This window comes from Lepisma saccharinum, chromosome 4, assembly GCF_977018435.1.
Source record: "Lepisma saccharinum chromosome 4, izLepSacc3.1, whole genome shotgun sequence".
NCBI classification, from domain to species: domain Eukaryota; kingdom Metazoa; phylum Arthropoda; class Insecta; order Zygentoma; family Lepismatidae; genus Lepisma; species Lepisma saccharinum.
In genome coordinates, this window is record NC_139232.1 from 60,475,643 (window position 1) to 60,492,199 (window position 16,557).

At 37.3% G+C, this 16,557-nt stretch overlaps 1 protein-coding gene across 2 annotated transcripts in view; it reads right to left on the reverse strand.

Annotated features, from left to right (window-relative positions):
- Positions 1-5,548: 5,548 nt before the first annotated feature.
- LOC145986493 (cationic amino acid transporter 4) overlaps positions 5,549-16,557 on the reverse strand; it is a 46,519-nt gene continuing 35,510 nt past the window's right edge. For both annotated transcript variants that reach the window (XM_083120567.1, XM_083120568.1), the window contains exons 5-7: positions 13,291-13,510; positions 9,963-10,124; positions 5,549-7,836 (exon numbers count right to left, since the gene is read on the reverse strand). In XM_083120567.1, the coding sequence (XP_082976693.1) occupies positions 7,607-7,836; positions 9,963-10,124; positions 13,291-13,510 (612 nt within the window). In that variant the 3' untranslated portion in view covers positions 5,549-7,606. The remainder of the gene's footprint in view (positions 7,837-9,962; positions 10,125-13,290; positions 13,511-16,557) is intronic.

Here is a 16,557-nt window from a genome sequence, read left to right on the forward strand (position 1 = left end):
TCCATGTATGTTATCACATTAAAAAAGGTATTAATAACTTTCTTTTTTTTAAAAAAACATGTAGTGTTAATTGATTTCGTTAATAAAATTCAAACAGTTTAAGATAATATTATTGTTCACGAGCGGAGCACTCGGTTCGGTTCTAAAGTAAAGTAAAATTGAATTAAATTACATCAAATTAAAATGAAAACTAGTGAACATTATCCAAAAGTAAATGTATTCTCGAGCGTCATTGTGTATTTATCATATACCAATAGTAAGTACATATATGCAGAGTCCTAAATACATGTTGCCCCTCAAAACAGTTCACGTTAATACACATTTGATGAAGATGAATAATAAAAAAACAAGATTCGATAAGCTAAATTCAAGTATTACTCAATCGTTTTTGAGTGCAGCCATAAGAAACCTCGACAATTGATTTTTTTAAGATAGTGGTCCAATTACTCTTCAATTGTGGTCCGCAATTCAAGGTGAAGTATCAATCAGAGGATGAGAGGCTTGTTTTCCAGAAATCTGGACCTGATAACATCCACTCGTTATATCGAGTTTTGTAGATCACATGGCAAAATTTCTTAAGATAATGATTGCATCATCTAAACATAAGTACTCTTCGTTTCATTCAGAAAATTTCTTTACATTGTTTGTAAGAGATATATCTATTTTATTTTTGTAATATCTAAGGCTTTGTTTTGTACCGGAAATTGTATGAAAAATTTAATTTCGAAATTCATTTTTACCTTGACTTTATCGTGGAAATTGAATTAGGAAAGGTTTCACTTGATCAGAGGCGTCTCGTGGGCTGCACATGCGTCAATTGTGGGGAAATGCAGGGGGTGCTCGTTGCTATGTGAAGTACGTATGCATTACGTCATCTGGGAGGATCGGGTTTGACGGTGCTCGTTGCTATGTGCAGTAAGTTTGGTGCGGGGTACATTTAGCCAAGGTTATTAGAAGTATCCAATAGAAAGATATATGGATGGTTCTCAGAAACAATTAGTGACCCTCGTTTCACTAGCATAGGAATTCCTCAAGGTGCACCTTTAAGTCCTTTATTATTTAATATTTACACAAATGAAATTCACTCCTTACCTCTTTATCCGTTCCAGTTAGTACAATACGCAGATGATTTCTGTTTTTACTGTACTACAGATGATGCAACCCAAGGTATAATTAAAACACAGAGATTAATTAACACCATTAGAGAATGGTTTCATAATGCAGGATTAACCCTTAGTGAAAATAAATCCAAAATCATTTGCTTTAATAACAAACGCACAGATAGTTATCCCAATAATATTTTACAAATTTCTGACATCCCAGTGACAGATTCTCACAAATATTTAGGTGTACATTTTGATAGACGTTTTACATGGAATACACACATTTTATATTTATTAAACAAAGGTCAAAAGTTTTTAAACATAATTCGTAGCATGACAACAACAAAATGGGGAGGCCACCCAAAAATTTTACTTCTCTTTTATAGAAATTGCTTTCGCTCATTTTTCGACTATGCAGCTTTCAGCTACGGGGGAGCAAAATCCAATCTACTCGACAAAATAGATATATTACAAAGAAAAGCATTGAGAATTTGTCTAGGTCTTATGCAATCAAGCCCCAATGTAAGTGTTTATATGGAGAGTAAAGAGACTTCTTTGAGTCACAGGCGGATTCAATTAACAATAAAATTCCTCCTTAAATCATGGGAAAATCATCCTCATCCATTTAATAAATTGTTTGAAATACAAAAACAATGGGCTGAAGCCGATGTAATAAATCCTCATACCACCTCATATTTCTTTGTATACTGTCATTACTTATTTCCAGAACTTCGATCTAATACTTTCACTCTCTTACATCCTTTGATCTATCAACTAGATATTCCATTATATACTCAATGTTCAATCCACTTCAGAGATCTAGGTTTACATGCATTGTACAGAGAAAAATGGCCAATGCATGTAATGATTTACACCGATGGTTCTAAGAATAACAATAGTGTAGGATGTGCCTATTACATCCCAGAGAAAAACATTTATCAACAATTTAGATTACCTATAGATTCATCTATTTTTACTGCGGAAAGTTACGCCTTATACAAAGCCTTACAATATGGAATAGCGGAAGACTTTAAAAAAATTCTTCTCCTTACAGATTCGCTGAGTTTTCTTCAAGCATTATCTACATCCTATCCCAAATTATGTCACCAATCATATCTTATTATTTTAATTATTCAACAAATTCAACTTGCTTGCAAAAGAAACATTGACATACAATTCAGTTATGTCAAAGCACATGATATTAATGTAGGAAATGATAGAGTGGACATATACGCTAAACAGGCCAGAGATTTACAACTCATAAGTTTCAATAGGTTAATGTATACTGATTTATTACCACGAGTAAAAATCAAACTTATGGAACAATGGAATGAATGGTGCAAAGATCAATTTACGTTTGTGGGCAACACATATAGATGGATTGCAGAATTTAAATCTAAAGTCCCTTGGTTCAATTCATACACACTCCCACGGCAAGTCATAGTTTTTATTAATAGATTAAGAACAGGACACGTACGTACACCAGCACAATTAGCAAAAATAAAAATTAAAACTCAAGAAAATTGTAAATGTGGCAATAATAATCCTGATGCTCAACACTTAATTCTAGAATGTCCAATCTATTCAGATCAACAAATCATACTCTACAAAGGTTTTCAACGTTTAAAAATTCCATTTCCAATATCACTATCATCCATTTTAACAGATTTATCTCCTTCATTAATATGGATGCTGTATGCATATTCTCGAAAATGTAGACTTGAAATATAAAGTGATTTTTAAGAAACAGCAAAATGGACAAAAAAAGTGAATTATTTATAATAATTGTTATATATTTGTGATTCCGATTAATTTGTGAGACTAACTGCCAACTTTAGAAGAAAACATTAAAAGAAATAAAAAAAACAACAATAACGATGTCCAAAGTCGACAAGATAATGCTGACAGGGACAAAAAAAAGAAGAAGAAGAAGAATTAGAAGTATCATTTAGCTACTAACACGTCGCAAAAATCGGAACAAAGCAGGTTGTTGATTTTGTCGCATTCGATATATTTTTATTGTATTATTTCTCTTGAAATGAGATTGTTTTGTTCATTCCACCTATAATCATGCCTAATTGTGCAGTAACAAGCTGTGAGAATTATAACCAAAAAACTAAAGGAAGTGATATAAAATATCATAGATTTCCAGCTGATAATCGTGTAAGTAAACAGTGGATTCGTGCTTGTGATCGAGAACATAATATTAATATTAAAAATGCGAGAGTGTGCAGTGCCCATTTTTGTAAAGAAGACTATGTACGAGATCTAAGAGCAGAACTTCTGTGTTTGCCAACAAAGAAAGTACTGAAGCCAACTGCAGTGCCATCACTAAAATTACACCCTATTACTTCAGTGCAAAATAATAGAGAATGTGGTGTAGCAAATTCTCCTGATCCTTCCTCTTCAAAACATGAATCATTTTTCGGATGTGCTGATAAAGACTGTGGAGATGTACGCTACGAAAGGTATGAAATAAGGAAACGTTCCTTAAATAAGCTAAATACTATGCCGCCGAAAAAAAGAAAAATAGACATAGGTACAGAAACTGCTAGCAATGTTTCGTTGTTGGAAAACACTATTCATCGCTTACAGAAGAACAACACACGTTTACATAAAGAAATTAATAAGTTAAAGATTAAGAACAAGCTCTTGCAACTTGCTTTAACCAAAAAAACTAAACAAGTTCAAAATCTTCAACATAACCTAACAGACAATGTAACAAGAAAACTCACGAATATCTTGGGGAAAGTGCTGAGTGACACTTAAATACAATACTTAGGCTCGGAAATGGCAGGCTTCACACGTTATGGCAACCGATTTAAAATAAATATGTGTGAACTCTCTCTAATTGTATATCACATTACATTAATGATTTGTTTAAAAGTTTGTTTTATTTAATTTCGTATAATGCCTTTGAGGATAGGGCGTGAGATGTAGAAATTTCATGAAGTTCCTAACATGACAAAGGCAATCTACTTCTGGCATACATGCAGTCATATAGTACACATGTACCGAAATCTTGTCATGCGATTTTGTGTGTAATGAAGAGATTATCACCCTGCAATCTAAACTTGGGCCAAATTACGAATTCAAAGGACATAATTAATTCTTCAGAGAATAGTTTTTCTATTAACTCTGTCCATTTAATTGATAATCATTAATTAGGTTTAACTTGATGTTCACTGACATTAGGTTAATAATGTTGATAATTATATTTCTCCCTTGTACATGTGACATTTAGAACAGGTTAAGATAATATATCTGAAGCATAAATGAAATATAGCAAATAAGTTACAAGAAATCACAATGAAGGACTGTACAAGGGTATGAACCGTTAAATAGTAAAATTTCATTTTTGGACTTTGTCTTGGATTTTCCTATTACATTTCCAAATACATTTTAGTTGTCTATAACCAGGAAAAAACTATTCTATATGCCGAGCTTGTGGCACAAGTATATAGTTCGTCAACTACACCACAAAGATCTTACTGTTTTAAAGAAAATTTTCCACGAAAGGAGAGTATGACATCCATTGTTTACACTGAGTAGAACAGTACAAAATCATCAACATTATATTTGTGAAATATTAAATTGAACGAAGTAGTAAAACTTCATTAATGGGCATTATATTTATTTCATACAATGCTCAATATCGTGTACATAATGTTATAAAACCGGAATATACATTTTATTCAAGTAGTGTAATTCCCTTTACTGTCGTTAGAAGGCAATTACGTGACATTTTACTATCTTGTCTTTGCGATTAGCCCAAAGTTGCAGAAAAGCGGAGTGAAACAAATAAACAAAATAAATCTATGAAACGATCATTTCCTTTTTAACTATTTCATTCATGCAATTCTTCTTTAGCATGTTAAAATTATAGTATACTATGATTATAGAATGAAGACATGGTAATTGAGAACATGCGCAACTATCTTTGTAACACATCGATCAGAAAGTTTTCACAATACGTTTGCGAGTTTTCAATTATGTTACTACTAGTGCCTCCCCGATGGCGCAATGGTAGCGGCGTTGCCTTGTAATCAAGGAATCCCGGGTTCCATACCCGGTGGAGGGACATAGTAGTTCGGATCGTACTTTAGACTGTAGATCCAGTCCCGATTAGCCTTTCTGTGTATAAAGTGGACTTGTTGAAACACCAACTCAATCAATCAGTCATGTTACTAATCATTAAAGGAATGCCTCAATACCATCCCGCAGTTTCGATAATTAACAATTCCCCCTCCTCAAAGTAATAAAACACTTTCTCTCTCTGAACCTTGCATAGAAATTATAGCGGCCGTTTGCTTCGGCCAAGCCCTGAACGAACATAACCGAAGGGGCACCGAGCATAACCGATCCTCCCATAAGACGTCACGCGCTCGTGCATGATCGGCAATTTTCGGATGGTGCTACCTTATATATTAAGTTACCTTGGGAAAAAGGACAGCTTGCTTTGCGACGACATTAATGAGCATTTCTACATTCTAATTTCTTCATATAGGAGAAGAATTTATTTTACACGAGTGCGCTCAACTAAGCTTATATTACATTTCTTGGATCTGAAGTGAAAGAAAGTAATATTTATTTTCCCACGATTGACGCATGCGTCACTTCAGATCCAAAAAATGTATTTTGTTAAATTGCACTCTACTCTCTAGAATAATAGCGGAAATGTATGATGATTTGATGAAACAAATGAAGAAGAACATTCATGTCTTGGCCAATATTCGAAAGAAGGGCTCTAGTTTCGTAACACTAAAACTCCTCCATGTAGAGTGGAGAAGATATCAGAAACGTTATCGTAGCCATTTGCCCAACGTTTCTAAATGAATGATATCTCAGTTCTGCAGAGTTAAGGAAATTATAGTTCTCTGTCGTTTTGGCTCATTTGTGGCAATTTTAGTCTACACACATCTGTATATATGACTATATGTTGCTTAACTGAGTTATGTAGTTTTTCTTTTCTGTCTTCCTACTTTAAGTGGTTAACTTCACCGATAAAGATGTGATGAACTGAAATCTTACCACGCTTCAAACTGTAGGTTCAGTCCCGATTAGATAATCTGTGCATAAAGTGGAGTTAAAAACTCAAACTTTCTGTATGGCTAACTTGAAAATCTTCATCTTATTTTAAATCTATCTTGTCGATTTTTGCTGTTGTAGTACAATCATCTGCATCACTATTTGTATTTTTCATTTCACTTTTCGATGATCAAAGTTGCATGCATTAGAGCCTACCTAATGGCCAAATACCAATAGTGGTAACGTCGTCGCCTTGTAATCAAGGGATCCTAGTTCGATACCCGCTGAAGGCGCATATGTCGCATCCTACTTTAAACAGTAGGTCCAGTTCCGATTAGTCTTTCTGTGCACAAAGTTGACTTTAAAAACTCAAAAGATGATCATCGTTGCCTTACCTGAAACTACTATTGTTCTGGAGTATAGGTTGAAGTTTTAGCAACTGACTTTTGTGTGTTCTCTTACTAGATATATTGATTTGAAGGTATACGGTGAGTTTTCCAGGTAGCGTAGTCTGTGTAATGTTGAACAATATAAAAGTCATAACAGATCAATTCTTCTCCAGGCAATTTCTACATGGGGACACGAAGGAAAAACAATGCAAAAGCTTTGAGTTGTGCAAAACAGAACAAGAAGGATTATGCCTTAGGACACGAGCAACAAGCTGAAAACCTAATACTTTTTTTTTCTTTGCTTCATATGTAATGCTACAACCTTATAATGAAGGGTTCAAGGTTCAATCCAAGATACAGGTACATTTTGATGATTCGGATTCCGCTTCGAACTGTAAATTTAGTTCCGATTAACCTCAGAGTATCAAATGCACTTGAAACAAATTTTAGATATTTTCCACCAATGTCTTTAATCCGAAATCAAAGGTCTACCATGTAATTTCAATATGTCAAATCGTATCTAAGATAAACATAATATACCACTTCTAGTATGTATCACGTTGCAACTTTCATTTAACTTTAAACAAAGACGACGACTATACGTCAATGAAAGTTGGAACGAGTACATAGAAAGGAATAGCAGACCAAACCAGTAATACAATAATTGTTAGCATGAGATACAAACACGTTTGTGCTTACTCTTGTTCCAGAGCTGCATATATTATTCACTGTTATTCCCTTAATGAATATTTATGTGCGCAGCGTTGCGTTGTTAACGCACATCTCCATTAATAAAAGAATTATAGAATCTTAGTTGTTGCTCAATATTGTTAATTACAAAAAATCTCTCGGAAACGTATTACATGACCCTTCCATTGTTGCTTTATGAGTTATAAAACGTATAAATTATGCCAATGTTGAAGAATGTTTCAAACTTTTCTACTGATTGGGCAGTTGTAAGTTACAATATTCTTCAGGTAACCTCGAAATTGGCTTCGCCCAACCTCGAAATCGGTTGCCTGAGCCACGAGCGGCCACGTGAGCGCCAGAATAAATATGGCTTGATAACATTGAACATTTTGGTGCTTACTCGGGGACTTCCTCCTCCTCCACGATGGGCTTCTTGTCGTCGGTGCTCACCGAGTGCGTCGACGGCGGCGCCTTCTCCTGGATCTGCGTCAGAGACGACCGGCTGCTTTCGACGGACCCCCACTGGCCTTTCGCGGCTTCAGATGACGTCATCAAGATGGCGTACGCGCTCACAGGCTCCGATTCCTTGCTATGATGGATGCCGTAGAGGAAGTACAACAGGAGACCTGCTCAAAGAGAGGAATTAGTGCATGAAATGTGAATATTGTTTCATTTTTAGAGAGATCTCTTGCAAACTACCGAAGTGTGGCATTGGATGCCTACACAAGAAATTTTCTGAACATTTTTTTAAAGAATCCTACATAAGTACAGTCACGGGCAATAAAAATGAGACACCTAGATCCTGAAATACTAGCTTCCCTGCAAGGCGTTATGTGTGTTGCCTAACTATAAGGCGATAAAAGGTTCTTAATAGCAAAGTTTCATTTGCAACTTCTACTACCGCCGTAGAGGTAGACAACGCACATAACGCCTTACAGGGAAGGGTATATTTCAGGATGTATGTGTCCCATTTTTATTGCCGGTGACTGTACACAAAAACTCTCAGAGGGGTGTAAGAGACTTACTAGTAGTTGAGTCTGCATTCTTGCAGACTAACAAGGGTCTGGCGCCTGGGCCCACGGCCAGTATGTGGGCTGTGGGTGTTTGTGATTGTCCCTTCGTCCATATCATATTATTATAACTCAGGATCATGGTAGCGATTAGTTAAAAGTGGACGAAGAGCGAAGTAATTAAACAAAATTAATAAATTCGCAGAGATAGGCAGAGAAGGGTACTAATGTGCTTAGGACTCTCTTTTCTGGGAGCGGTTGGAATTGCAAAGATTGATATTATCTTATTACAGAGCTGCGATCTAGGCAGGGCGGATTACACACTGTATATTGTAATTATCATTTTTACCTTCCTTTTAAAAGTTGTTCAAAGGCAAAAATGGTGTTCGAGGGTAATTTTGAGAAGGGATTGCATTTACCACTTCGGTTCTTTACTGCTTTCGATTTGAAAATTTTGATTTACTCAAATTCTTGGAGGTGCTGTAGCCCCATTAGCTTCTCATCTCCGTACGCTAGTGGAGAAAGGGATAAAAAGAGTCGGAAATGTAAAGGAAGAGGTAGAAAGAGATACTAAAACACAAGGGAAGAATGAGTCAAACTATAGAAACAAGGAGATAGTGACAAAGATAAAAAAAGACAGACGGAAAGAAACAGAGAGAGGGGGGAGATTGAGGTGGAAAGAAAGAAGTTGATAGAAAGAGAAACGGGTGGAAAGAAAAGATAGAAGTAGTAAGAGATAGATAAACGGTAGAAATGGAAATAAGGAAACAACTAGTGAAACAGAACAAGACAGAAAGAGAACAGAGAAGTAAGTTAAAGAAAATGACAGAGAATGAGAGAAAGAAAGAAATATAGAAAGAGAGTTTAAGATAAACTAAGACTACGGATCACTAGGGCTCAGATAATTATGCATTTTGAATATTGCATATGCAAATGCCTATTTAAGGATTTTTAACTAAAATGCATATTTCATATGCAGGTGCATATTTGTATAAAATAAGTTGATGTTGTGCATATTTCTCTTGCCTGAAAGATTCCATTCGTCGATTAGAAAACAAAGGGTTACAACTTCAAACAAGCGTCAAAATTATAGATGACGTTAAAGAGGCCCTCGCCCAGGTTGAAGATTCTGTGTATGTACAGTATTGAAAAAGAACAGTGGGTATGCAACATTGGTGAAAGTTTGCAAAATTCTGCATACAAATGGACAACATGTGGATGATTGGAACTTGATATGTCGGACTTTGTTGTCCTAAAATACAGTCCACTTGTATCTTGCGAACGTGTGTTTTCTGAATATAAGACTATTCTAGCTGAAAACAGAAGGAGTTTCAAGTTCGAAAACTTGAGACATCATGTTGTTATCAAATGCAATCATGATCTTGATCTGTAATGTATTGTGTTTCATTTAACGCAGAACCATATTAATTGAAAAAAATCTGTGTAGCGAATGAGCATTCAGAATAATGCATATTCATTGCCAGGCATGTAATGTTTCATAGTTTGTAATATACAGCATTTATAAATTAAACGGGTTTTTAAAGTGCATATTTTACACTTTTTTAGTGCACACTTCCATGCATATTTTGCATCTTTTTAGTGCATAACTATCCGAGCCCTATTGATCACAGAAGCAAAATCAATTTGAAAACAATTTCGTCCACCGTTGAACCTAACTGTTCTAAATTCTCTAGCAACGCTACTGCTACTCACCAGAGGATATCAATCAGTTCAAATCTTACCTAAGGCCATCCACACGACAAATCGTATCCACGTTAGATAGTTGAGGTTCACCATCAACTCCACGTTGCAGAAAATACTCAGAGCTGGCAGGAAAGGCACAAACGGCACTTTGAATCTAAGACTTGTTGTGCTCTGGCTGTGAGCGAATATCACAAGTAAACCTGAAAGAAGAGAAAACTTTTCAGTTTGATTCTAGATCAGAATGTTACTCACAAAGGGCTGTTGCCCCACAAATATTATTTTATGTGTTTTTGCTAGAATAATACTCCCTCTGTCCCATAATTATTGTCCGGTACACTTTTTTTTTGTTGTCCCATAATAATTGTCCGATATGCAAACCGTGACATTGGTGTATACAGAAGAAGAGAATTAAACACGGGAATGAGTCATACAACGTTGTACTCAAGGATCAGTACCAATTGGCCGATCAAGTATCCAAAAGAACATAAATAAAAAGTTACAATTTTGGCATACCAGACTATAATTATGGGACAGAGGGAGTAAAACAATTATTCAGAAGGCGCCGACAGAATTACTGCTTTCACACTTAAGCTTGGAAATTTAGAAATAAATTTTAGATAATAAGAAAGTGATCAACAATTTATTATTTTCCTATTAATGTTATGTTAAGCTGTCCTGCACCGTGGCCGTGGGTCTAAGGCGTCAGATTTTCGGCTCAAGATACGGGACGCGCGCTCGTTCGAGTCTCCTGCGGGAAGCGTAACAACTTTTCTTCTAATGTTTTTTTACACATTTTGCATTCTTTCCTTCCATGAATTTTTATACAGAGCATTTTGGAGACTCTATGCAAGAGTCGTTTGGCTAAACATTGGTTACTGATATTACCTTAGCTTTACTTACAATTCTTACAAAATGTATTAAATCTTGTTATTCCAATTTTTACTAACTTATACCCCTCAAACCATGTAAAACTAACAGAAATTATTATTTAACATAAAAGCACAATGAATGTGGAACTGCTGCTCATTTAGGTATATTCTTAGTTTTAGTGGTTGCATAATTTTAGATGTCATGTGAAGCCACCCTTGTACTCTTATTCTAGTTGACAATTCATAGTTGAGAACGCATCACACTGAACTGGATTTCCAGTAGGTATGCCCAAGTTGGCGCTGGACTTGCTATCAATTTGCTAGTTTTCGCCTCACGATACTTATCAGCGTACTTGTCGATAGACTTTTGTTCCCATACGAGGGAAGTTGTAATGGCGGCCGCGTGAGAACTAAACAATGTATCACTTCACATTTTTAAAAGCCGACAACTATTCAACCGAAAGGAATAACGTTTCGTATAAAACATTATTAGATACAAAACAATGGCGTTGCTTAAATACATACTTTACGACGTTTACTGTACACGTATGGAAGAATATTTTAGTTGTTTCAAATGTTAACACCGTGCACTCGGCATAGATGGTGTAACTCAACGCGCCTTTCATGCTGTATACGTTATAAATTGCTGGAGTAACACTCGGAAACCACAGACAAAAACGCTCCTTTGCACACTCACAGATTATCTTCACATGGCGAAACTTTGCTCTGATTGGCTGTTCCACAGAATCCAGTCGAGGAAAGCAAGTAGCAATTAGAACATGTCCTATTCCTCCAAACCAGTCAAGCAGTCAGCCAGGCGGCCATGATTGCTACCTAGAAAGTTAGTTCAGCGCCAACTAGGGCATTCCAACTAGAAATCCAGTTCCGTGTGATAGGGGCTTTAGTTTAGAGCCTCAGTGGATGGGGGAGGGCAATAAATTAATTTTAATTATCAGGGGTGTCAATGTCCCGTACCGTGGCTGTGCGGTCTCATGCTTTGGACTCCGGCCACGGAACGCGCGCAGGTTCGAGTCTCCTGTGGTTGGTTGGTTGATTTAGTGTTTTAAGTCCACTTTATGCACAGTAAGGCTAATCGGGACTGGACCTACAGTTTAAAGTGGAATCCGAACCACTATGTGCCTCCACCGGGTATCGAACCCGTGACCCCTTGATTACAAGGCGACGACGCTACCACTGCGCCATTTGGGAGGCCCGAGTCTCCTGTGGAAAGCGTAACAACTTTTCTCCTGAGGTTTCGGCAATTATATGGAACCAGTGGCCACCCACCATCATGAGAAAATTGGGAAGCTACGATTGAGTAGCGAAGCCTGGTAATGGAAATTTACAACACCGACTGGGGGGTTCGTCGTGCTGACCACATATGTCACTCCGTAACTGGTTGAATGATCTCTCACTTATGTGGGAGTGACGCAGGCAGTCGGTAGGTAGGCCCTGGCGCTCAAGGGCTTTTACGTCACTGGGTATGTTATGTTAGCTGAGTTAAGCAATCGTATCTCAATATTTCCTCTCACACCGTCACCACTGCCTGTTAAGGATTCTTGTAAAGCGGGATTTTTTTTATCTACTAACGTTTTTTTATTATAGGGCTCAAAGCCAATCGGCCCTTCAGGGTGCGAATTAAGGGAAGGAAGCAAAGGATCCATCCACTCCACTAGACACACATCTCTCGGAGGGGTGATTTTATCCTCCTTTTATCTTAGTAGTCATTGCCGCCGAATCAAAGACCTACCTCAAAATATTTATTTTACCCGTGGGGTTAATAATAATCTGATGAAGCAACGTCTTAAATCTTGCGTCCATTTCGAATTATATAGGTAATATAGGCTTCTTTAATCGATATTACTTGTGTTGGCTAAGACCAAAGAAACTGGTATTTGAAAAATAATTTGTTTGTTGTTTCTGTCCGCTTTATGATAATCAGGACTGGATCTGGGCCTAAATTTAAAGTGGAATCCGAATCAATAAGTGCCTCCACTGGCTGTGTATCCTGCCCGGACCTGCTGATAAAAATGTGGGGGGAAACTATTGTATGATCTCACATTTTTGTACAAATGTCAAAATTGTATTCATATGATCTATTGTTACCAAGCACGTATTTAGAGGGAGGGTCCGGACCCCCTCCCAAAAAAATTAGCGAGGACATAAGTTAAATAATGAAAATGTACTTGTTTTTTGTATAATAATGCTTTTCTATTCCCTCTTAACTTACTGGAAGGCAAAGATTCTATTGGGATCATATGGCTTTGAAGGACAGTACCAAAGAAGATTTGTGCGTACTACTACTTATGATAATATGCAAAACAATATTAATTAATGCAATTCTTCATTAATATTTTAATTATAATTTCATTATTTTAATTCAAACACATTTATTATTATTATTATTTCTGAGACATTGGTTCGGACCCCTACGAAATATATTTCTAGACACTTGCCTGATTGTTACTAATTACATGCGCTTTTGAACGAGACTTACATCCCATGAGGCAGACGATGAGGAACGTTGCTAGGAACGCCGTCCACCAAATGCCCCGTCTCAGCTCCGACATCAAGTACTGAAGCACCAGACAGAGAGCAGCACTGCAGCAAGTGTAGACGAGAACAGCTCCTGACACAGCGCCGCCTGGCTCGTAGCGGCCGACGATAGAAGTTAGCCATCGAAATCCAGGTTTCAATCTTCCAGTGTCTTCAATCAGCTGGAAAGAAGATGATAATCATGTTTGATTACTTTATGTGGATTTTCTAAATCTGCATGGAAAAGAAAAAAAAATAAGAAGGCGGGTGGTTTCTGAATGTAAAATTTGCACAAAAATTCACGTAGCAAATGAACTATCATATTCCGCTTACACAGGCGGCTCCGGATGGGGGGGGGGGGGGGTACGATGGTACAACCGTATCCCCTGTTGTTTCGCGGACGGCAGGGCGACATGAAGGGAGAACGTAGCCCCCGGATTTTATTTACTGAATGCATCCTTTGGGGTAAACTTGTTCTTGTTCTTGTGCACATTTGTTTCTATGCAACTTCCACGTTGCAAAGTTCCGACTGAAACACTTTGGAGATATGTAAGAGGAAAAAATGCCAAAACATCGTTCCTTTTGTTTGCTGCTTCAATCAACTGTCAACAATCGCGCGGAACTTGTCATCTAACGTCAACAATCCCTTATAAGATCCATTCTTACTTTTACGAATTCAAATGTCGGTGTTTCTCTTTCATTTCACTGCTTCAGAACGCGGCAGGCGGTTGTTCGGAAAGGCTACTGGACGTTTTTGAACAATTTAATAATCCGCAACAATAAGCGGCACGATAAGCATTTTTAAAAAAATAGTTCGTAGTATTACTTCCCTTTGGATACTCAGTTGTGGTCAAAGAGAATAGGATTTTTGGTTGTGGTCTGGTAGTGAGTGAATCCCATGCATCAGCAAAAGGTTGAAAAATACCACAAACTCCAACCCTATTGGGGCCCCTATGAATTGGAATATATCCTAAAATTCTACGCTCAAACAAAGTAAAAAAAGCAACTCTAACCAAAACACATACAACCAGAATAATAAAAGAAATAATTCCAATAAATAAATCTAATAATATTTACTATAAAAAGGATAATTTATCTTCATTTTTGAATCCTAAATTCCTTGCGGATCCGAAATCCGGAAATGGTTGGTTGCGGATCCTAAAATTTTTCGGATCCGGATTCGTGGATGCGGAATTTTCGGATCCGGATCCGTTTGGCCATCCCACATGAGAACTTCTTTGAAAAGTAAGAATGTGTTTATAACATATTGTTACCTGCTAATATACATATATATATAATATACATACATTATATATATATATTTATATTTATATATATATATATATATATATATATATATATATATATATATATATATATATAGTGTGCGCGCGCGTGCGCGATTTGTAAGTAACGCACTTACAAGGGAAGTTATCTAAGTGTCCGCCTCCGATTGCCATGAAACTTGGCAGGTGTATCGAGGTTCCCAAAGGAAGAAATACGTGTTTTTTTGTTTCGGCTAAAAGACAGTTTTAGGGGGCAACCCCCCCCCCCCTCAAATGTCAAGATGACAAATTGAAGTGGGAATCTGACCCCTGTGTCCCCCTCCGATTTCCATGAAACTTGGCAGGTGTATAGAGGGGCCCAAAGGAAGAAGTACGTGTTTTTTCCATGGAAATCGGAAGGGGACACACGGGTCAGATCCCCACGTCAATTTGTCCTCATCTTGACAGTTGAGGCGGGTTTTGCCCCCTAAAACAGTTTTTTAGCCTAAACAAAAAACACGTATTTCTTCCTTTGGGCCCCTCTATACACCTGCCAAGTTTCATGGAAATCGGAGGGGGACACACGGGTCAAATGCCCACTTCAATTTGTCTTCATTTTGACATTTGAGGGGGGGGGGGGTTGCCCCCTAGAACAGTTTTTAAGCTGAAACAAAAAACACGTATTTCTTCCTTTGGGCAACTTTTTCAACTATACACCTGCCAAGTTTCGTGGAAATCTGAGGGGAACACTTATATAACCTCCCTTGTTAGTCTTACACTCCGTTTACAACGCAGAGGAGGTGAATCGCCAAGTGAAATGAAGACGAAAATGTAAATAGAATTTTGTCGAATGACGCACCGTGTCAGAGCTAGAGGATGCCAAAATCGTGTGAAAATAGACTTCACACTTCCATATGCCGACAAATAGTACTCATAAAGAAGATGCGGCACGATATCCCCAAAGAAAACACACCTGGGCTAGCGAATGTTGCACAAATCGCGTGTCAAAAATGAATGCGGCAGGGATTCCCCACAAGAAGTGAGGGATTCCCGGGAATATGTCCGACATGGAACGCAAGTATCGAATGGGGGTACAAAGGCAAGTGACGGAGGTCACAGCACATGAAGAACATTTCGCCAGGAAGTGCCCGAAAAGCAGGCTGCAGAAGGGAATTCCCCAGAGAAGAGGGGACACAGACAACATGTGCAAGAGGTGTACTATGATGACACACACGTACACAAGTAGTATCCAAGGCTGTACGTGGAAATAAAATACGTACGTACTTACCTAAACTTTCGCTTTTTAGTTCTCGTTAAGGAGATTAATTCTAGTGTGTGTGTACAGTAGCGCACGAAGGGGGGGGGGGGGGTTACGTGGATACATTATACCCCAGTAAATTTGGGGAGTACAATAGTACCCTCTAAACGGCAGACCCAAGTTGTACCCCTTGTACCCCCCTCAAATAATTTGACAGATACAAGGTGCTGCTGTTGAAGAAACCTATTTTCTAATAACTCAACACAAAAAGTTTGTATTGTTTACAAACATGATTTTCCTTTATAAAATAATTTAAATCACTGGAAACCTATTGTACTCGTATTGATATTTGCTCTTGGTAACCTTTTAAATGAAATGAAAATTGTTTTAAATTAGTGTGAAACAATGGAATCAGATGAAATTTACTTTCAGAAAATCACGCTGCAGGCTAATGCTCCTTTGTGTGTCGGGGAGGGATTACACTTTTCTAAGAATTAGGCGATTGAATGATAAGGTATAAATCTGCTTACGTCTGCTCTTCCGAATTTTTCAAATGGAATTTTCCCAAATTAAATACTTCCACAATTGTCACCAAAAGAAATTGTAGGAATAAATCACTACAAGCAGAATTTATTTTTATATTTTCCCCATTTTATACTTGCGTAAATTAATTGAAAATGACATAATTTTATCAGAGCGCAAGAAA